General features: G+C 33.6%; 1 protein-coding gene and 1 long non-coding RNA gene across 3 annotated transcripts in view; both read left to right on the forward strand.

Moving 5' to 3' along the window:
- LOC111422851 (breast cancer type 2 susceptibility protein homolog) overlaps positions 1-19456 on the forward strand; it is a 38258-nt gene extending 18802 nt beyond the window's left edge. Inside the window, exons 8-11 of one of the 2 annotated variants that reach the window (XM_023056108.2) lie at positions 53-260; positions 18022-18260; positions 18319-19023; positions 19077-19456. In XM_023056108.2, the coding sequence (XP_022911876.2) occupies positions 53-260; positions 18022-18260; positions 18319-19023; positions 19077-19292 (1368 nt within the window). In that variant the 3' untranslated portion in view covers positions 19293-19456. Of the gene's footprint in view, positions 1-52; positions 261-2830; positions 3094-18021; positions 18261-18318; positions 19024-19076 lie in introns of those variants that run through there. The other variant, XM_071198031.1, reaches the window with a different exon arrangement.
- Positions 5161-15329, forward strand: LOC139430760 (uncharacterized). The gene is made up of 2 exons (XR_011641143.1): positions 5161-13072; positions 13132-15329. It is a non-coding gene; the product is annotated as an uncharacterized lncRNA (long non-coding RNA).
- Positions 19457-24686: the final 5230 nt, after the last annotated feature.

The raw sequence follows: 24686 nt of genomic DNA on the forward strand, positions 1-24686 counted from the left end.
GTATATTACAACAAACTCAATATAAAATGGGGAGTAACACTTCTTTTTTTAGGTGCCAGCGAATGTGAAATTAAGGATTTGTTACAACTCGACAAGAAAAGCACCTTGGTATTCAAAATTAGGATATCAGAAATGTCCAAAACCATTTTTGATACCATTGCAATCAATTAAACCGGATGGTGGGATGATTGGTGGTGTTAAAATTCAAATCATCAGGATTTATCCTTTGAGATTTATGGAAAAGATTAATGATTCTAAAAGTAAGTAGATTTAAATTATCAGAGGGTTATTTTTATGAGAAGATTAGCTAAACCATAACTCAATGGTTACCCTGTCATCAACAAGAGGATCTAAGAGCATAGAGCCTATTAAATACAATCTAACAATGTCGGCATTGAACCCAGTTTTGATAAAAATGGACACTAGAAAAATATCAAATATTCTTTACCACAACGCGATTAACAATAACAGGCAAGCGGCAATAGATAGCGCGTTATTCACAACTGAAACAACAAATGTTCCTTCTTTAATATTTTAAATGGTAATATATTCAACAATTATATAGCATCTGTGGTATAGAAGTCAGACAATCAAAATAGGTAGAATTTTATCTGATTGAACCCAACTCATCATATTTGGTGTTTCTCAGGGCAGTCATCTTGGAGTATTTATAGTGTTTATAAGAATTTGCAAGTCTATACCTGTACCAAATTCTACCTAAACTATAACTGTGATCGAAAAAATAGTATATTCCAAGGACAGTAGATTCTACTGTCCTTAGTATATTCACTTGAAAACATTATTATCTTAATTTTCACTACAACTTTAATGCCCGGTTTCTCGTACATTATAATATCGAATAGATATCGGAGCAATAGTTATCGGATCGATATCTTTTAACGGCTTGGCCGGTTTCTCGTACGAAAATGCATGTAGATATCGAACCGATATTGCGCTGTTGATCGATAACTATGGCGATATCGGTCATTTGGGTTTCTGAAAGGGTCGATAGGAGATATCGGACCGATATCGGATCGATAACTATATCGCATGCAACAAGCACCGATATCAACTCGATAAGTGTGATTAATGACAGTGATGTGTGTTAAAAGATTGCAAATTTTGATTAAACTGTTCATCCAATGCTTGTTTCTTTACCATATTTGTAGATATTTTATTTCGTTTGATTTTCTATTACTGATTTTCGTTCCATAACTAATTCCACTAACAATTTTTTATCGAAAGAAGTAAAATTCTTCGTTCGTTTCGACATAGCGCGCGTATTATCAAACTAATCGTTTTCGAAAAAAGGGATAGCCCAAATTTTAACAGATATCTTTTATTGTACGTTAGTATAGTCCTTTGTAAATTATTTACTTATTTAAAAAAGGAAATAATTTAACTTAAATAATTAAGTTTTTAGTTTCTCTTTTTTGTTAATTGTTTTTTTTTACTAATCATTTTTGTTATTATTTGATGATTTTTGTTTGTTAATTTTTATTATTATTATCAATTCGTTATCAACTCCTTGTCTTAGCAACTTTTTATTTTTGTTTATGTACTGTGTGTTTTATTAGTGGATGCTTCGCTGGGCTTGTCCCGTTTGAATCCCAAGTGTAATAAACAAATAAATAAATTATTTTACGAACTATTTGTTCAAAATTTTCACCGCCACCTATCTACGGGAATAAACAAGTAACCGATTTTTTGACAAAATCGTTCGATAACTATTGTATGCAATATCTGTCGATCAGTTCGTACCAGAACACCAACAGCCGATATCGACCTGTCAAAAGATATCGATCCGATAACTATTGTTCCGGTATCCATGGTTATCGAACGATTTTGTAAAAAAATCGGTTACTTGTTTATTTCCGCCGATAGGAGCCGGTAAAAATTTTGAACAAACAGTTCGTAAAATTATTTATTTATTTAGTTATTACACTTGGGATGCAAACGGGACAAGCCCAGCGAAGCATCCACTACATTGTTTTGGTAATCCAAAAAAGAGAAACTAAAATTTTAATTATTTAAGTTAAATTATTTCTTTTTTTTAATAATTAAATAATTTAGAAAAGAAAAATAACGTTACTAACGTATAATAAAAGACATCTGTTGAAATTTGGGCTCTTCCTTTTCTCGAAAACGGTTAGTTTGATAATACGTGCGCTATGGAGAAACGATCGAAGAATTTTATTTCTTGCGATAAAAAATTGTTAGTGGAATTAGTTATGGAACGAAAATCAGTAATAGAAAATCAAACGAAATAAAATATCCACAAACATGGTAAAGAAACAAGCATGGGATGAACAGTTTAATCAAAATTCGCAATCTTTTAACACACATCACTGTCATTAATCACACTTATCGAGTCGATATCGGCTTGTTGCATGCGATATAGTTATCGATCCGATATCTCCTATCGATCCTTTCAGAAACCCAAATGACCGATATCGCCATAGTTATCGATCAACAGCGCGATATCGGTTCGATATCGACATGCATTTTCGTACGAGAAACCGGCCATAAGGGTGTTGCTATCGAAACTACAGAAAAAATAAAATACTTTGGCATTATATTAGATGTCAAATTATAAGTTTCATCTTCACTACTATGATTATGATATACCTATGTTATGCTTCCTCAACATATTATCTATGCTGTACAGTCGGCACGTCGACCTCCTACTTGAATTAACTCTTAATGTATGATAACAATTTACACGTAATACCACATTTCCCATTAATATGTTTAGCACTAACCTTTATTAACCCTAGAAAGACAGTCTGCGTAAAATTAAAGCATTTAATGTTTATTTTTATTATACAAGTGTCCCGAAACTCAACGTCAAGCGGGTACCGCGTGAGAGGTCAACCCATACCTGTTCTGCTAAAAGCAAGAAAAAAAATCCATCTTTCTCGCTGAAGTGATAATAGACATATTTTTGAAAATGTTAAAAATCGTTCCCGTAGATCATATCTTTAGGCACTACGGTCAGAAATGTTCGAAATTTAATAGCCATTTTTTTAATGATGTAATCCTTATTAACCATGCTACTCTAGGAGTCACAAATAAAACATCAATAAAATTTTATTGATATTTAAAATTTTAAATTTTAAATAACCTGTCTTTTTGCAAAAAACCGGTTATTTAAAAAATTCATACTTTCCTATGCCATTTGTATTTCCTCCTAAATAATTTACCAACTTTGGAAGATGTGCCACTCAATATCTACGGAGAAATGTGGTTTCTACAAGATGATTGCCTAGCTCATTATGCTCGTCATGTACGGGATTACTTGAATACAAATATCCCGAAAGATGGATTGGGTGGGCGCCGTGGTTCGATTACGAGGCCTCCTTGTTCTTCCGACCTAAATCCTCTCGATTTTTTTTATTGGGGTTACATCAAAGAAAAAGTGTATTCAAAACCGATTGAAAATCTTGCCGAACTGCAATACAAATATTTATACAGCAGCAGACGAAATAAATGCAAGGAGATTTACACGACTAGTAAAAAGTAACGGGTGTTTTTTTAAGACCGATAGAACTTTAAATTGAAAAAAGTAATACAAGAAATTAAATTTTAAACCAAAAAATGTTCTTGTTCGAAAGATCAATTTAGGGCATTTAACATTTAAAAATGATTTTGGGCATATGGGCACCGCGGCTGTTCTTGACGAAGCGCAATCTGGAAGTCCAATTTTGGGCCACTTTTTCGAGCATTGCTGGCCGTATGTCACGAATAACACGAACAATGTTGGTCTCCAAGGTGTCAATTGTTGTTGGTTTATCAGCATAAACCAATGACTTCGCGTGGCCCCACAGGAAATAATCGAGAGGTGTTAAATCGCACGACCTTGGAGGCCAATTGGCATGTCGTCCATTTCTCGAAATCAACTTATCGCCAAATTTTGATTTCAATAAGTCGATGGTTGCGGTCGCCGTATGGCACGTAGCGTCGTCCTGTTGAAACCACATCTCGCCCAGATCAATGTCATCCATATTTTCAAACAAAAAAACATTGATCATGGTGCGGTAACGATCTCCATTGATCGTAACGCGAGCTCCGACTTTATTTTTGAAGAAATAAGGTCCAATAATGCCACCAGCGTGCAAACCATACCAAACGGTGCATTTTTCTCGATGTAATGGAGTCTGTAGGGTCTGTTGTGGATTGGTTTCACTCCATATGGGGCCCGTTAAGCCAAAAATGAGCCTCATCGCTGAACACAATTTTGCGATAAAACATGGGATCAGTTTCCAACTGCTCTAGAGTCCAATCGGCGAAAGAACGACGCATATGATGGTCTTGTGCACCAGCTGGATCTTAAACGGGTGTAGGCCAAGATCTTTGGGCAAAATTTTCCACGTAGTGGACGGAGAGAGCCCTAATTCCTGCGACCGACGACGAATCGATAAATTTGAATCTTCTTCCACATTTTCGTTTACAGCGGCGATATTCTCTTCAACACGCACATTTTTTCGACGTGTTGATATTATTGCATCAATTAGAGAGTATGTGGTATGAAATCTATTCACAGTTCGACGAATGGCTTGTTCAGATGGACGATTATGTGCGCCATACAAATCACGAAGTCGTCTATAAGTTATGCGATGACTGATTTTTAAAGTAAATCTGGATAATTTGGTAGCGTTGTTCAAGCATCAATCTGTTCATGATGATTTGCCAGAGTATACTGATCATAAATATCAAAAAGTGAGTTTCACAGTTCGTTTCACAGTTAACCCTTTCGGAAGTTCTATCTGGCTAAAAAAAACGCCCTCTATTAGTGCCGACGGCAAACAATTTGGACATTTAAACTAAAACTAGAACTAACAATTATTATCATTATCATAATATATTATATAATTATTATATAATATATTAGCATTATCATTAAAACGAGTACTAGATCTAGAACCTTTCGGGTTAAGCCTTGCGTCTTTTACAAAAGTGTTTGATGTTTCGGATGCATGTTGCAATCTTCTTCAGAAACAAATTCAAAGTGACTTCATCCGAAACGTCAAACACTTTTTCAAAAGACGCACGGCTTAACTCGAAACCTTCTAGGTCTAGTGTTAGTTCTAGTGATAGCACTACTATTATTTAATTTCAGTTTAATTAACACCGGCCGTGAAAGCCTTCGTACTTATAATTTGAGCATTTGCTTTAGTTTTAAGGAAATAATGCAATAAAATTAATAATAAATAAATTATTATTTCCTTTTGTTAAATTTTGTCTTTAGGTTATCTTTATTCGAAACAGTCCTTTTGCAAGACATAAAGGCAACCATCTTTTTGAAACTATATTTCTCCGTAGATACTCTAGAGTTTCGGGTGACTCTGAATCATTAATTGATCTGGTTTTTGTATCGGAGGGTCTTTTGGAGGCTCAGAGTGATACTGATGATCTTGGATATTCGTAATATTAATATTACGTAATATTAATATCGAGGATTTTAATAATGATTTGAACAGGATGAATTGGGAAACAGTTTTTGAGTTAATCTCTATTGATGAGAAAGTTAATTATTTTAATGAAACATTATTAGCTTTGTTTGATGTTTATGCCCCTATTGTTACTCGAGTTGTAAAGAAAAACTCTTTACCTGGGATAACCTTGAATATTAAAAAGATGATAAAAGTAAAAAATGCTGCGTTTAAGAAATATAAACGTACACGTGAACAAACACACCTTGTTTATTACTAGAATCTTCTCAACTTGGTCACGAATAGGATAAAAAAGGATAAATCCACAATGATATTTTTATTTTTCTAATTTCACACGAATGCCTTCAGCATTTCAAAAAATTTTTAACCTATCACCCGACGTTGGAGTTTTTAACCTGAATGGTAAACCCACGCCGTTTCCAAAAATTTTACTTAATCTTTAATCCTTTTTATCTTCAATCATCGGTTCGTCGTAGTTTTCGTAAGAAAAATTTTCCACATGATCGTTTTTTCACGTGCATCTCATTCTTAGTTTTTGACGTCGTACCTGAGGACACTTTTGGAAAAAGCGAAACGTTGTTGTACCGAAATTAGAAAAATAAAAATATCATCGTGGATTTATTCTTTTTTATCCTATTAATATTCACCATGGTGAACGTGGAGGTTACAATTGGTAATTGGTTACGAATGCCATCCGTACTGAGAAACGTGTTTTTCTTGAACAAAACTGTAACACAAGTGACTCGCGTAACTTATGGAAGTGCTTAAAAAGATATAATGTTGTTAATTCATCTTCTGCTGTTTTGCCGGGTAGCTTAACTGATCCTGAAATGGTCAATAAATTTTTTGTTGATTCTGCTCAAAATGTTCTGGTTCCTCCTAATCAGGATTTGTTGAGTTATTATCGTGACAATAGGATAGGTAGTGTGAATGGTGACTTGACGTTTGAGCCTGTCTCAGCTAATAAAATTGAGAATTTGTTATCATCCTTAAAATCAGGGGATATTGGTTCTGATGGGATTTCTTTAGATATGATAAGGTAAGAATGCTAGGACAGCACATTCTTGACGTTTTGTGTCACATATTTAATGGCTGTCTCCGAGAGTCTGTATTTTCATCTGCCTGGAAGTATGGTCCTGTAACCCCAGTGCCGAAGTCAAAATCTGTAGTTTAAAATATTAAACCACTTTTGTATAAAAAGTTTTTTATAAAGTCAATATTTACCTAGATATGGTATAATAGCGATTGGTTTATTCAAATCAATAAATAAAACTTGAGATTACAGCTAGTTAAAACGCATGGGTCAATTTTAATCATGATTATCTTCTACGTACATCATAATATGATTATCTTTTTAGGGTTAAAACTCGTCATTAGTTCGAACTAGAACTTCATCATACATCTCTTTGACACTTTGATACTCATTTGCAGGATGTATGCTGAATAACGTATAGTTGTATTAACCTTTGTGTTAGTAATGTTAGTCTGCAGCTATCGGCTCACAATTTGTATATTAATTTCTATTATTATGAGATTGCTGAGATTGTTCTTTCTGCTTGGATCCCACATATGTGGTAATAATAGTATATAAAAATAAATCGTGAACGATAAGGGTTAAAATACATAACAAAATGATGTAAAATGAAGCGGTATTGACCACTTAAAATGCAGAAAATGTACCAAAACTCACCATAAATGAAAGTAGACATAGGAAAATTTCTGAATGTCGTAAATCTTGATCAATGAGTTTCGCATACAAACGGTAACGAAGAAACTAGGAAAGACCTCCGTCCCTGGTGTTGGATTCTGACATGATTGTATTTATTATCATCGCATTTCCAATAACTGTAAGGGATAGACAATTTGTAGAAGAACATGTCTGCAAAATCCTCCTGCCACATGGAATGCTTAAAGTCTTGGAAAATGTTGTTCTTAACATCTTTTTGGTTATGTACAACACTTGCCAAGCAGGATAAGGTGTCCATTAAATATGGAAGAAAAAGAACTTACTTATGAATTTTTTTGGTACTATTTTATTACTATTTTTGGTACTATTTTTTTTTTATTAATGGTGATCAGGTTTCTTTGATCGAGAATACGTTTGAGGCGCTTCAAGATCACTTTCTCAAATAACTTTGACATAATTGGCAATAGTGGAATGATTAGGTTCTTGCCGGGTTTTGGAATCATTATGAGTTCGACCGTTTTTCATACATCTGGAACATAATTTACGCGTATGCAAGCATTGTTCAAAGTACTTAGTTTGACCAGCATTTTTCTATGGAATCTTTTTAAAATGTAACTCTTTATTAGATACTTTTTTCGCATTATTTTAATTTCCTCAACTACGTCCTTAGGAGTACTGGGGAAACTCGGAAATTCATCAGCTCTTTTATTGAGATGGAATCTTGTTTCAAGATGTTCTGCAAAACTATTTGCTTTTCTTAAATTGTTGCGAGCCCAGTCACCATCGAATTTTCTAACAGGCGACATATGTGTTACTAGTCGCATAATATATTTAATAGTTTTCTAAAGAGAAGAGCGACGAACATCTGATTGATGCTTGCCTGATATTTTTTATTTTGATGGTTAGATGTAGGGTGGCTCTATTGAGCTCAGCTTTATTCTGGGGGTTTCTCGATTGATGTCATCTTCTTCTAAGTTTACGCTTTTCAGCTATTAGCTCTTTAGTTTTTTTTTTTGAAATTTAGGCTTTTCAGTCTACCCCTAATAACGGGTGTATTTTTCCATGCAGCCTTCTGGGCGGTACTGGTAAAAGTTTTTAGTTATTTCAATTGCTTCGTTGTTTTTAAGGTAATTGAAATAGTCCCATTTTGTATGTTTGTTGATCAACTTTGGATTTTGATCTTTCATAGTGATTTTATCGCTATTTGTTAGATGTATTGGAGAATGGCCCGAATTAATTTTAAAGCCACTTTCAATTTTAATTTTATTTGGTGATATATTCTTGAAGACAACAAAGCAGTCTATCAAGTAGAGAGCCTTATTATAGCTAGGCCACGTCGACTTGCCAGTAGACACGAATTCGCACCCACATCCAATGTCCGTTGAGTAAACATACTGTGTAAGGTTATCCAACTCCCTATGAACGCTGTTGTTATGAACGTATCCCCTCCGCAAATGCCTTGTAGTGACGTCATTGGAAGAATTGTCATTTCTATGTTTTCATTTATATACGTAAACCCAAAGTCCGTTGAGTAAACATATTGTATAAGGTTATCCAACTCCCTATGAACGCTGTTGTTATGAACGTATCCCATCCGCAAAGGTCTTGTTGTGACGTCATTGAAAGAATTGTCATTTCTGTTTTCATTTATATACGTAAACCAACACAAAGTCTTTTTTCTTGAGTTTAATAACACTTATTTAATTTTTAAATAATTATTAATATAAATATTATTAAATTTATACTTCTATTATGATATACCATGTTATATTTTTCCTCCAATGACGTCATGTTTCCCACCTCACCCCATCAACGTCAATTTGTTCGAGTTAAATAACCTTATACCCAATACTCAATGGACCCAGACCTAGCTTTTTATAATTCACGTCTCTTAGTGGTAATCAATCTTGCGTCAGAATAGGTATGTTTAGCGTTCTCCTCCAACAATTAAACGGTTACTTAATTTATTATAGAATGTAATATACTCATCATCGTATTTATTTAATAATACGCGATTTGCGTATTGCAATACCAATACTGTGATATTGGTTGCATACTTGCAATGATGACGTCAGGTACGATAATTAATTAACACACACACTGTACTTTGAGCTTTTGTCTGAATGTCTATTGTTACAATTGCAGTACTGCATCAGTAACTCATAGTTTAAGATAAATTATTGGCTGCAGCTTGACTGTATGTTTTTCCAGGTTTTCTAAGGGTTGTAGATTCATTCTGAGTAACATGTCTTGCTATTTTATTTGTTTTAGCTTGTTGTTTAGCTTTATATTTATTATCTCTCATGTTTTAGAGTTCATTAATCACTTCGCATCCCCTGTAATTCGCAGGATGATTTTTTTTCTACAGAAACAGCATGTTGGCTGAGCGTTTTGCGACTTATTACAGGTCTTACTTATCAATACGATAAAAACAATAGCCTCTTATGGCCTGGACTCACTTTCCATTGAATATGATCGATATTATAGGCAAGCTTTCTAAGCAGCTATTGTCTACACTACATGATTGTAGGTGAACATTGAAACAGTTGGTAACCGCACTTTTTACACTGTCCGATCAACCCTGGAGCTCATTTTCTACACCGTAATGCCGAATAACTGTCCTAAGCAACTAAAATATTTTTTAAACCGCGTACTACATATATAAATACTTTTGTCCTGGTGCTCGTATTATAAATTAAAGTTAATAGAGTGATGATACTCGGTGATCCCGATTCTTTTAAGATCGCCGATACTAGGATTATTATCGGAACGACCACCATGTATTAAGTAGTAGTCAACCACATTAAAGGCACAATGTTAAGTGAAGTAGATTTAAACGAGGTACGACAATTTCACACTATTCAAAGTATGTTAGTCATGCGTAATGTCAAACACCAAGAAGCTGATGGTATCCAAACGAAAATTATCTTTAGAGGTTGTACCCGTATTATTATTACAGGGTTGCGAGATCTTTCCGAACGGTTTTTGGTACGACAGCAGATGTGGTGTTTGATAACGTCTCAATTGAGTAACGGGTTAGAGCGGAAACAAATCTGGGAAGATCTATAGCGTCGGAACCAATAATCACTTTTATGATCAGTAGTAAAGAAAAGTGGTGTACGATGATCACTGCACGGGCTAAATAGTACATCATCTGGAGTTTGCACATAAATGGAATAAGAAAGAATAAATAAAAGAAATTTTGGCCGTATATGGATAATAACGCAAATGTTGGTTGACAAGTGGTCTAAAGTGCTTCTTTTTACTAGGGACGGATTTTACGTACTTCCAAACAAATGAATTCATCTAGTGTGATATTACACGATTGTGGAATTGAACACCCCAGTGCAAGAACCGGACATCTCCACCTTTTGGCAAACTTGAGATATGTCTGGTTCTGAATAAGTAAATATCACTCCTATCGTTCGGGGCAAGAATCAGACTTGTGTCTTGATTTGGCGGGAGTTATACGTTATAATATGTTCAGTGTCTTGTTATTGCGCAGTATGCCGTATAGTTTGTCGTTCGGTGTAAGAACAAGACATGTGGCTTGCCCAGTAGGTTGCGATTGTAAACATGAACATGTCACAGTTAAGTGATGCTACTAAATCCGATCCATACGTGACTGATGCCGATAGTAATTATGATCCAAATGATAGTGAACGTGTGGAAGAAAGTGCTTCTTCAAGTGAGGGTGCAGGACACTTAGAAAACGAATAGCACGAAGCTGATTCTAACCTAGAAAATCGGAACGGTCGGAAACGAAAAGTGCATAGAGAATAATGGTCTCGAAACATATGGAAAGTAAAACGTGCTTTGGGGAAAGAATATTTAAATACATCAAATCGTATTGTACCAGAAAAAGTTGTGGGAGCCGCTTGTTCATGTACAAGCAAATGTTTCGAAAAGGTTGGCGTGGACATTGTACGAGAGATTTTTGATAGTTTTTACCAATTGCAAAGCAAAAATCTTCAAGATTCTTATTTGGCTGGACTTATTACAACTATACCAGTAAAACGTAAGAAAGTCAATCAGGCAGCCGTGGAAGCTGGGACTAGTAAACCAAAGAGTGCAAATTTCGCATACGTGGTTAGTTTTTAATTTGATTTAGGCAGAAATTTAATCCACTGACTTATTCATTAAACACATAGGTAAGACATGGTGGCAATACCTTCAATGTTTGTAAACGTGGTTTTATGTCCATCCATTGCATTACCAAAAGTCGTGTGGAAAGTATTGCCAATCACTTAAAAACACATTCTACTGCACCCCTGGACCAACGTGGGAAACATTCAACAAGACCTAATAAAATATCACAAGACATCAACAATAAAATTGATACCCACATTAGGAGCTTTCCAAAATACCAAAGCCATTATCGCACGGGCCATTATTTTCTGTCCCCACTTTTAAATATTTCGAAAATGTACGAACTGTATTTGGAGATATATGAACCACAACAACACAACAATTTGATCAATAAAAGAAAAATAAATCCAAATGTTAAATATGATTACTATCGAAAATATTTTGTCGAAAATTTCAATATTAGTTTTGGAAAACTCAAAACAGACACATGTCAAACTTGCGAAGAATATGTCGTAAAAATTCCTGCTGCAGACACTGCTGATATAAAAACACAGTTAGAGACAGAACAGAAACTACATCTTAAAGCTGGAACATTTTATAAAGACATAAAAGAAAAAACTGTACTTGCTATTGATGAACGGTCACATTGAAACAATTTCAATGGATTTTCAACAAAATTTTCCACTGCCCTCTCTGGCGATGTTTTCTATAAGCGACAGTTATGGGTGTATAATTTCACGCTGCCAGCTTAAATACAAGCTTTTGTTATTTGTATGACGAGTTGACTGGTTCAAAGGATCAGAATGTTGTAGTTAGTTTGCTAAATCATTTTATTGCAACTAAACTAGATGCAAAAGTCACAGAGTTGTATATTTTTTCAGACAACTGCAGCTCACAAAACAAAAACGCTGCTATGGTGCAGTTTTTGTATACAGTTTCCCCCACAGTATTCTCCTCTGTGATCGAGCTTTTGGGTGGATAACGCAAGAAAAGAAAAAACATGAGAAAATTTATTTGCCCCAAGAATATGCCAGAATCATTAACTTGGCCTCGCGTAATTACCAAACTATTACTGTCGATCAAGAAATGTTACTGGACTATAAAAGTCATTTTATTCATAAGTTTAAAAAAACTACTACATCACGCGGAGATAAATTCACAATTTCCAAATATCGCCTCTTTCGATACGATAGACAAAAGATTCCGGTGATTCAAGTGAGCGTTAGTGTCATATTTTTAGATTGTATTCTTGAAAAACCTAACCAACAAGCGACATTGCCTAATCCTGATCAGAAACTGTATAAAGAAAAACGAAAGTTATACCCGCAAAAATACGATCACGTCATGTATTTAGCCAACAAATACGTACCAGCGGCAGACAAGTTACTACAATGAAATATTTGAAATACAAAACGCCGGTGCCCCAGCCAACAACGAGAACGACTGTATTGACGACGATTCTGACTAGATTACACTTCATTAGTGATGTAAAGGGTAATATTACCGAGGAAATGTTACTGGTAATTTTGGTAATATTACGTAATATTACCGCAAGATCGCTCTAGGAGATTTTCCGCTCTATACTCTCATTTATTTGCCCAGCTGTACATGGCGTCACTGGCGCCGCGCGGCCGCACATATCGATCGGGGAATACCCGAAATCTAACTTGTGACAATTCCATGGTTCCCCGTGGCCCGTGGCAAGCGGCAAGCGATATGTTGTAAACAATCTTCATCATAATTAGTGACATTATTGTTATAAAAGGTGTTGTTTATAACTATCAGTGCGATTCCTATTAAATAACTGTAATTGTTTTGCCTTGTTATGTGTGTATTTGAACTGGTAAGTCTAGATATTTTTAAGTTGAGCTCTTCCCGAAATGCATGATGTTTATTTTGTAGTTGCGATAATATGGTTAAGCCGAAGAGTGATGTTTGGAGGTACTACGATCTTAAAGATAAAGACAACTATTTCTGTAAATATTGTAAAATCTCCTTTAAAGAAATGCTACCAGACAATTCCAACATTTGCTAAAATGTGTCAAAATACCTGAAAATGTAGTACAAATTCTTAAAAAAGGGAAATTGCCTATAATAAATGTTTCCAGTAGTAACAATAACACCACGCCAAGTTCAACCGAGGTATTAGAAGATAGTGATGCTGATGATACTGATACCACCTCTCAGCAGGGGCAGGGAGAATCTTTAGACTCAGAAATTGCTTCACTAGTCAGGCCTGTGCCTTCATCAGCTAGTTCTTCATTTTCAAGTACTACTAAAGCATCAAAGGGTACAATTTCTTCGTATTTTGATAACATGTCCTCTCAAGAAAACAATAAGATTGATGAAATACTCGCAAGGGCTATTTATGTCTCAGGGCCCCCTTAGATATGACAACAAAAAAAGTATGGTTAGATGTATTTAAAGCAATGAGATGCGCATATAAACCACCCTCTCGTTACCAGTTGTCAAATCCACTCCTCGAATCCGAGTACACTAGAGTAAAAGCTGCAGTTTCTTCAAAAATTAGTGAAGCACCTATCTTAAGCCTAAAAATGGATGGATGGTCAAATTGCTGAAATGACTCTACAGTATGTCCACGGAAAAGGTGTTGAACAGGAAAAACTTTTTTATTTTTAATTTTATCGAAAAAGGTTAATCTTGATAAAAAATTTTGCTACTTCTTAGAGTAAGATTGGGATAGAAAAATTTAACATATTTTATACGCGGTGTTCAAAAAATTGTAATAAACTTTAAATTGTACAAGAGTAAAGTGCATTTCTTTGAGAAGATATGGAAATAAGTTACTAGGAAAAGTTGTTCAAAAGTACTCTCTAATACCAATTTTAGAAAAAATCAGCGTGCTGTTATTTATTTGTGATCATTAAATTTATTTTCATATCAATTAACTAATTCTAAATTAACAATGCACAAATTGTAAGTTTATTTACTCAAACACACTATCACCCTGTTGGGCACATGTCTTTAAACGAACAAGTAATTCATCAAAACTTTTTCTAACCTCATGTAAAGATATTGAAGCAACGGTATCTCTAATCGCATCCTTTAATTGATGAGTAGTGGCATTTATTTGAGGTGTGCAATAAAAAATTTGTTTCAATCGGCCCTATAGGAAAAAATCCATTAATGTTAAATCTGGACTCCTAGGAGGCCACTGAACTGGTCCTTGTCTCCCAATCCAGTGGTCTGGAAACGTATGGTCTAACCATTGTCTAACCGTTGCCGCATAATGTGCTGGGCATCCATCTTGTTGAAAATAAAATGAACGACTGTATTTTAATGGAAGATTGTCTAATTCACCATCGAGGAAATTTCTTAACATAGCTCAATAACTATTCGCATTACAAGTAGTGTCAAAGAAGTATGGCCCTATTATTCCGTAATAAGAAATGGCGCCCCATACATTTACTTTAACACAGTACTGATTCACTCCAATATCGTGCATGTTGCGAAGCCACAACACCATTGGTCGAAAAAGTTGATTCATCAGAAAACCACCAAAACATGATTAAAAACTGGCTTGTATGGATGTATCTTGTTGTGTTTTAATATCTTCTGAATTTGCGACTTTTTAACAAATTGAAGATTTTCAGCTCTTCTTCTTAATGATAATTTCGGGTGTTCCTTTACTGAATGTAATACCAACAAAGTGCTTGCATCATTTTCATCGTATCTCTTCTTTTATATAGGTATTCGCAACAATGGCCCAGTGCTTAAAAACTTCAACATTATTTTACGGCAAATAGTCTCAGAAACATACCCATTGGAGAATTTTTCATTAAATTCCTGAATAACTCGACGATAATATTTTTCGCCTTTCCCATAACATTGCACCAAGTAAATTTTTTGCTGTAAAGTATGCATTTTAAGCTGACAATACTACGGCTAATAAAGTATAAAAGCGAAGTGTCAATAAAGCTTGTCACTATCAACGCCTACTAGTACAAAAAGATCACACATAAATAAAAGTAGGCAGATTTTTTCGAAAATTTCTATTAGAGACTATCTTTTACTTTTGAACAACTTTTCCTAGTAACTTATTTCCTTATCTTCTCAAATAAATGCACTTTACTCTTGTACCATTTAAAGTTTTTTCAATTTTCTGAACACCACGTATAAAAAATGTTAAATGTTTCTATCCCAACCTTACTCTAAGAACTAGCAAAATTTTGTATCAAGATTAACTTTTTTCGATAAAATTAAAAATAAAAAAGTTTTTCCTATTCAACACCTTTTCCGTGGACATACTATATATCTAATTTTGTTATTAATACACCTCTTCCGGTATTTTACAAATCAATACACACCGAAAATAACAGACATTTAGCAACATTTTTGGCCTCAAAAATTGAAAAAGTGTTGAAAGAATTAGGAGCTTCAAATTTTCTAGCTATTGTCACTGACAACATAGCTAACATAAAAAAGGCTCGTGAAATAGTTAGCAGCAAGTACGATTACATTACTAATTATGGTTGTATTTGCGACGGTCTAAACCTTCTGGTTAAAGACTTCTTGAAATTAGACCATTTTTCCAATTTTAAAAAGAACATAATTTCAATTGTATCTGACCTGAAAAATTCGCAGATTTTACATGCAACGTTTGAAAAAATCCAGTTGGACAAAACGGGGCGATACATCTCTTTAAAATTGCCGGTGAAAACAAGATGGGGTTCCTTTGTTTGTTGTCTAAAAAGCTTTTTGGACACTAAACATTCAATAAAAAGTTTAGTAGTTGATGATAGCCCAGATATTTCTGATGTTCTTTCATCAAATACAGTAAGACTTCTTCTTCAAAACGAATTTTGGTTACAAATAGAAGCAACTTATGACTTGTTCCAGCCAATCACTAAGTGGATAACGATTTTTGAAGCTAACGGGCTAACAATCTCAAAAGTGTTTACCTGCTTTTTTGAAATAAGATCTATATTATGTGACAAAGTATCAAATTTATCTATTACTATGTTGGAATACCAGAAAATGTGTTCAATTCTTGAAAAACGACAAAATAAATGTTTAAACCCGTTCATCTTGCTGCTTACCTATTAGAACCAAATCGACATTTTAACTGAAGATGAAAATTTAATTGCAACGGAGTTCATCTATGAAACTGCAAGGCGTCATCCAAAGTATTCTTCACAAGTAGATCTTATTATGGAAGCACTCGCACTGTACAAAATTAGAGGTAATAATTTTGCTAAGGAATTCGTTATTTCCAGCGAAAAATGTCTGTCTGGACCTGTTTGGTGGGCAGGAATTTGCTCCAGTTCTAAAATAAGTAGGTTGGCTGTAGACATTTTAAATTTACCATCGTCAACAGCCGTAACCGAAAGAACCTTTAGTACTTACGGATTTATTCATCGGCAAAGAAGAAACAGACTTACCGTGGAGAGGGCCGGAAAACTAACTTATATTGCCATAATTATAATTTACTAAATGAAGACGATCATTCAAAAATAGTAGAAGCTACTGAAGAAGAAATAGAAAAAGAAGATATCGGTTTCGAAGTTATAGACTTTACTCAATTAACGAAAGAGAAAGAAGATTCAGATGACGAGGTTAGGGATGATCCGAATGATGATGAGGATGATTTACCATTATCCACTCTATTACATAGTCCATTGTGACTCTGACTAGTTTAAAAAACGTTCTTGTTGTTTTTCGTAATGTTTTTACAGTTTTGAAATAAAAAAAAATTGTATTACTTAAAAAGAATTACGTAACATTACCGGTAATATTACCGATTTTTAAATTACCGGTAATTTTACATCACTACACTTCACTATGTTTAAATAATATGTTTTGGTGTGTTTTTTAAATTTAAACAATGAATAATGTTTAAAATCTATGGTATTTATTTTTTGTGCAAGAACGAGATACCTGAAAATTTGGTGCAAAAATCAGACATCCATATTTTGTTGAAAAACTGTTTTTTTTTTTAATACAAATCACCATCTGCCTCTTCTAAGGTTTAAAGCATTTCATTTAGAACATTTTTTATGCAGACAAAAAACAAAAAATAATTAGTAATTAAAATTTATCTAAAACTAACATCTATACGCCTATCGACTATGTAGATATCACAAAAACTGTCAAAATCATAATAAAAAAGAATAAACAGTTTTTCCTTATTTTCCAACATTTTACTTTGGCGTACTTGTCTGGTTTTTGTACTGGAGTGTTCAATTATGCTCTCATTGAACGATTTTGGGCAATTTGTGGCATGTTGTGCCTTCTTGGTGAAACAACAGCTATTCCACGTTAACTTTATTCCATTAAGAAACGAAAAATGTTGTTCCATTAAAAACGAAAATAATTATTCCAATGTTGTCACTGACATCATTTTTAAAGAAATATTACCTAATAATTCCACCAGTCCATCAAGTACACCAAAGGCTTCCAGATCATTAAACTAAATTTTGTGGTAAAATTGAGTATCATCGATAGCAATCTTGTGTTTGGCCTATTCTGTGAAGATGTGAAGAGCATAATGGCACGCGATTCAATTAATGAGGGGACTGGATTTTGTAAACTCTCAAACATTTATTTTTGTCAATCAAAATTATTCATTCGCAGTTGATTTCTACACAATATTTGTAGGCCACTCCATTATGAATTTGATTTAATAATGAATCACTTTTCATTTTTTAAACTTCTTACAACATTCTAATGTTAGAGTTCATTAACTTCAAAAATACATTCTAACTCAAAAAAATATACCTACAATTAAGTTATTCTACATATCTCTAATTTTATATATTTTTTTGACTTTAGTATGGAGAAATTTTAAAGCCGAACAGAAACGTATTCGAGAATTTGAAAACGATAGATTAACAAAAATGGAAAAAGTTCATTATGAAGTTCAGAAAACACATGAGTTTGAAAAAATGCAAGAAAGAAAAAAAAATTGTTTGCAACCTTCAAAAATAAGTAAAGGTGAATTATTAAAAATAACTTGCCCTAAAACTTTATTAGCACTTCTTGAATCAGCAAATGATCCGGATGCGTTTTTGGTATTTCTATTTATTTTAAAGTTTTTTTTAATACAATATCTAATTCAATCATTTACAGGAATATTTGTCGCCATCACAAAGAGCAAACATTTTAGATTACAGACAAACGGTTTGTATGCAAACCCAACAACAATTATCAAAGAAAATAGCAGAAGAAATGGAAAAACTAAAGTTAACAAAAAGAAATGTTGTGGCAATTTTAAAGTTATTAGTCTTAGATGCTACTTGTGGATCAAATAAACCATATCAATTTTGTTTGTGGAATCCAACCGAAGATGACTTAGGTTTATTAAAAGAATGCAGAGTCTATTATGTTTACAATATTTTGCCGAGATATAATGGCGAATTATTTTCTACAAAAACCACGTTTTTTAAATTAGATAAAGAAGTTTCGCGTAACAAATTCAAACGACAAGCATATCCAATTGAGTTGCTATTGGATAAGCATTGTAAACCACCGCTGGAAGAATTTGATACGGTTGGCGTGGTTGTTTATTTAATTGTAACAGATTCGGATCAAAGTTTTTGGTTGGCGGATTTTTTGGGAAATATAATGTTTGTTAGAGTAAGAGATGGACCAAAATTATGCCGTTTACTAGACGATATTTCAAAAGGAGATGTTGTTTCTGTACAAAATCTTCTTTACAATCCACCGCAGGGTGATTTTGCATTCGCCATTGCAAATCAATTTACTATTGTTAATAAAAATACTCACAATTATTTACAGGAATATATGGATAAATTTAAATTCCAATTACCAGATGTAATAAGTTCAATACATTTGTGGTACTATCTTTTTACTAATTATTTTTGTAGAATTTGAACAAATTTCTTGGTGAATGTACTGCAAAAATTGAGAAAAGTTCTATGAAAGTAACCAAGTTACCAAAAGAAACAAGCGACGTTCCAGTTTTACAATGCGGTTTAACGAACGTGGTGGATGATAGTTCTGAAGAAAGTTTTTTAATATCTCAGGGACCAACACCTACAGATATCGCTATGGCTCATGTAAATATGGATCAATTCATTTAACTTTCTCTTAAAAAATTGAGTTTTATGTTACTGTGATATATGAATAAAAATTTTTAATTTAGCGAATATTAATTCATTTAAATTTCAATTAATAGTTGTAATAATGTGGTTTAAGAATGTATAAATTATTTATGATTAATTTAAGAATAAATTGTTTCATTATTTTTTTTTTCAATTATTTTCCTTTGGTTCATTATTTTACATTGCAAGTTAATTAGTTCCTAGAGCGTGATGTTCTAAGTAGCAAATTTACATAATAGGGTGAAAAATTAAACAGTAAATATGTTTACTAAATTTCTTAATGAGTTTGTTTTGACACTGAATGAACAATATTTTCTTAGAAAAATGTATTAATAGTATTTTGGCAAATACATCTTTAGTTATAGAACTTTAAAAGTTGTCCTTATTTTGTTTTTTTCATCATTTTACAACTAAAATGAACAACTTTAAAACGTAAAGTATTGTATTGCTTTGTTAAGACAACAATATAATTTGAAATGCTTCAAAAAATCGACAAAATTGTCTATTACTCTAACAAAAGTATAATCAAATTAATTAAATAAAATGTTCCCTTAAAATTGTATATTGACAGCATTTATTTAATTTGTAGTGAACATTTTATAAATGTTTCATGGTGTCATAAATCCACATCATTTACATGATTTTTTTACAGTGTAAGATGTTTTGTGATATTCCGGACATTTCATACATAATGTTGATATTTATTAATAATTACAAAACTTCAGCAACTCCTAAGCTTCCATTTCACTTCTTCGCGGGTAATGTGTTCAAGTAGGGTTTATGTTAAAAGTGAGTTTAGACATGCATGGATTTAGTGGCGCCAATCAAAATTGGCGCGCCAGTAAAATTAAATTACATGTGTAAACATCAACTGGCATGCAAGTTGAAATCATGCATGCATGGATCGGAAAAGTCTGCACCCTTTTGAAATCACTGGCGCCAATGATTAGTCTAAAAAGATGTAACCATGATAACATAGATGAGTATCCACAAAAACACAATCTTTTTTAATGTCAAATTTAGGTTATCTTTCATTACATTCAATATATCTATTTTCGTTTCGATTTAGGTTCTAATTTGTGTATATGTTATGACTAAAGGTCGAATTCCAGCTAAACCTAAGTTTAACCGGTTAAAGTTGGGAATTACCCGGGTCTTACGGTTAAAGTCCGAAGAGTTTTCAGCGCTTCGAACTTTAACCGGCTAAACCTAGGTGTAACCAATGGCAGTCGGTTAAAGAGCGAAGTTACTTTAAGTAAGCTTGTAGAACAATAAATTTTTAGGTAATAAATAAATGAAATCCATAATTAAGAACATTAATTTCTTATTTATTTAAAAATAACCATTAACTAATATATTTCATATTAAACTAACGTAAAGAAATAGACATTTTGAAATAGATGCACACTTTCATTTTAAAGAAAAAAAATTACTGTTTTTTTATTTGTTATTGCAAGATAAACTGGAATGGCACTTAGAGTTGCATAAAACATTTGCAGCTTTGCAAAGGAATTTATTGTTCCGCATTTTGTTTTACAATGGCATTTCTTAAATCCTTGACCACCAGAGGTTGACTGTAAATTTGCAAGTTGTCGTAAGGACTTTTTGTCAGCTGAAACATTTTCAATATTTACAATTTTTGATTCACATACGGTATATTGATTCCTTCAAAACATTTCAGAAATGGTCCCTTTCTCATTACCTAACTTGTAGAGTCCATCCTCAGTACGTTGGAGAACGGTTAAAATAATGTTTCTAAAGTTACCCTTACCTCTATCTACGTTAGGAATTTTAACTCTAACGTTGTCACCAACACGGTGGATACTTGACATTTGACAAAGATTTCATTTTTTCAGCCTGTTCTGCCAGGTTTGCCTTTGCTTCGATTCTATTATTAGTAATGTCATTTTTCTTTGAGCACAAATCACATAAATCATTTTTGTTTGTACACATTTCGCACATATTACTAAGTGCCATTTCCTCTCCACTTTGAGTATCGTCATCGATACTTTGTTCGCATTCTTCCTGTTTTCTCAGTAGCCCCTCTAATTCCTCTTCTGTAGAAATATTACCAATTACTTCGGAGGGAAATAGAGATGACTTTAAACCAACTTTCACCTCACAGCCGAACATAGCTTTATATGGTGAACGCTTTATACCGGCGTGATGGGCTCTATTTTTCATCAATTGGACAAATCTAAGTCCTTCAGACCATTTATTACAATTTTCGTCTTTCATCCACTTCATAAGTATGTTCTGAATATCTTGATTTGCCCTTTCAACTACCTTGAGATTGGCTGTGACGTGGTTTTCCATGTATTATTTTTAGTCCTGTCCACATGGATATTAAATTTTCAACTATTTTGTTTGCAAACTCCCTTCCATTATCGGACTGTAAATAGACGGGGCTCCAAATATGCAAAATAGTATATTAAAAAACAAGTTTCGTAAGACACGCTTGAAATGCATGAATTCAAGTTGAAAAACGAGTGGCGAAGCCTCGAGTTTTTTAATGAATGAGTGCTTTAAGTCTTATGAAACGTGTTTTTTATGCTATTTTTTGTAATTCGCGTTTTTATACTTTTTTTTTAACAAAAATAAAATAAATTTTGACAATGTAGGGAAATAGGTATGCAGCAGTTGGTAACACCGTAACACTTGAAAATAGAAATTTGAATTGACAATTAGAAACTGTCAAAACACAAAATGTATTCACCTGAAAAAAATGTTTCATGTACACCTTCCAAAATAAGAGAAATTGCTCAGTGTTCAATGTCCTCATCATTGTGGACCTTGTATTCGATGTTAAGAACGTGTTTAAACATCCATAGACAAAAATTGTCACATTGACAACTAAAAAAATTAATGATCCAATGTCACCAACTTGAACTGGTTCCATAAAATGTTACTAAAATCTCATTACAGCATCGGATGCTGTAAGGAGTCTCATTACAGCACTCGTTTGAGTACTGTTATAGCTTCCATTACCGTAGCGAGTTACAAAAAATATCTAACAACACTTTAGCAACCTCTTCAGCAGTTTTACTCTGCAATGGTCGTAGTTGCACAAACTTTGTAAGGTGATCTTGATAAACAAGAATAAATTTGAAATTACCATCAGGATTGGTTTGCATGTCGATTAAATCGACTTGGCAGCGGCTATTCATTCTTTAGATACAATCGGTTTGACCACAATGCCTTTTTTGGCCGATTTTAATTTCATTTGGCACGATTTGCATAATCGAAGAAATATCATTATAACTTCCTGAGTGATATTTTTATATTTTTTTTAGCTTTCTGAACCATCCTGTTGCGACCACCATGTCCAATGGACACATGTATTTCATGAAGTATATCAAATAACTCTTCATTTTTCACATAATGTTTAATTACAGGATCGGTTTTACAAACAGGAGCAATTAATTTATCGGTACCAGATATATGACTATATCAAATCGTTTCAAACAACGATAATGCAACGCTGATTTTTTGCTAGACTGCTTAGCTTTTTTCACTTCTTCAATAAACTTATTATATTGTGCATTATTCATGTAAAAGTTATTCTTAGGATCCTTAACGGACAAAACGTTTTTGAATTCTTCATAAAAACTTGACTTAAACACATTATAACCTTCCATTTTTGAGGTTAATTCGTCAAAGTAATGATAACGAACTAACCAAATGTACAACGAACGAGATCGATTTGCTCTCCTATTTAATAAATACTCACAGGGATGGCGCAATAATGATGCAATACTAACCGAATGCACAACGAATACGATCGCCTTGTTTTAATGCCGGTTAAAGTTGGAAGCGTTGAAAACTATTTGGACTTTAGCCGTAAGACCCGGGTAATTCTCAACATTAACCGGTTAAACTTAGGTTTACCCGGAATTCGAGCTTAACATATATATATATATTATATAGCCATAACATATATAGTTGTAGTTTATATTAAGAATACTCGGTTAAAGTTGCGCATAACCCAGTCTTCTTTTTCTCTTATTGATCTAATCTTAGTGAGTAATGACGATATAATAATCGACTCCGGAATTGTACATACACCTGATATTTCTGACCACGGACTAATTTTCTGCATTTTAGTACTACAGAAAACTAAACCGGCGGCAATCCTTAAATCTTATCGAGATTTCTCAGATTTTAATCATGTAGCATTTTACCATAGATTACACTCAATTCCCTGGCGAAATATTTACCACCTGAGATCTATAGATGATAAAGTTATGTTCTTTAATTCAAACATGACCGCTCAAAATACAGACCGCGGTTAACTCCGGTTATCAAGCACTTGATGAAGAAGCGTGATTCTAGTCTGTGTAAATTCAAACGGACCCGCGATTCCACTGACTGGAATACTTACAAAACTATACGTAATTCGATTACATCCCAAATCAAATATCTTAAAAAGAATTACATTGACGCAGAACTAAACAAGGGTGATTCGACTGCTGCATGGAGAGCGTTTCGTACTATTGGCTTGTGTCGTAATAAGGAGTGTGAAATTCCAGAATCATTGTGTCGAGCTGAAAATTTGAAACATCACTTCATTAACTCAATTTCGCAACCACACACCAATGATCTTGATGGCGCGAAGGATTTCTTGGATCCGTTCTTGAATTCGAATACCTCTTTTAAATTTAACATAGTTACGGAATCCGTGGTGATAACCACTTTAAATGAATTAAAATCTAGTGCTGTGGGCTTCGATGGAATACCCTTACAAATTCTGAAAATTTCATGTCCATTTCTGTCAAAATTTATTGCACATTTGATTAATACCTCAATTGAGTCATCAACCTTTCCATCTTGCTATAAAATTGCGGCGGTACACCCTATTTCTAAAGTTAAAGATCCTAAATCCTTTAATGATCTTCGACCAATTAGCATCTTATCGCCCATGTCCAAATTATTCAAAAAGATATTATGGTCCCAACTAAAACTACATGTGCAGGATAACAATATTCTACCAGCGGTGCAATCGGGGTTTCGGCAGGGGTATGGATGTGTGACCGCCCTTTCGGCAATTACGGATGATATCCTGAGAGCTACTGACGATGGGTTCCTTACAGTGTTAATCCTATTAGATTTCAGTAAGGCTTTCGACACTGTTTGTCATTCATTACTACTATCTATACTGCAACGATCCGGTTTGGCGGAATCTGCAATTGACTTGCTTCGAAGCTACTTATTGGATCGCAAACAATATGTACGATTGCATAATGAATCGTCCTCATTGATGACACTAGGATCAGGAGTTGCCCAGGGATCAATATTATCACCACTCCTGTTTTCTATTTGTACAGCTCATCTTATTAATGTTTTTCACATGTGTAACATTCATTTATATACAGA

The sequence above is a fragment of the Onthophagus taurus genome, chromosome 1 (assembly GCF_036711975.1).
Source record: "Onthophagus taurus isolate NC chromosome 1, IU_Otau_3.0, whole genome shotgun sequence".
Lineage (NCBI taxonomy): Eukaryota > Metazoa > Arthropoda > Insecta > Coleoptera > Scarabaeidae > Onthophagus > Onthophagus taurus.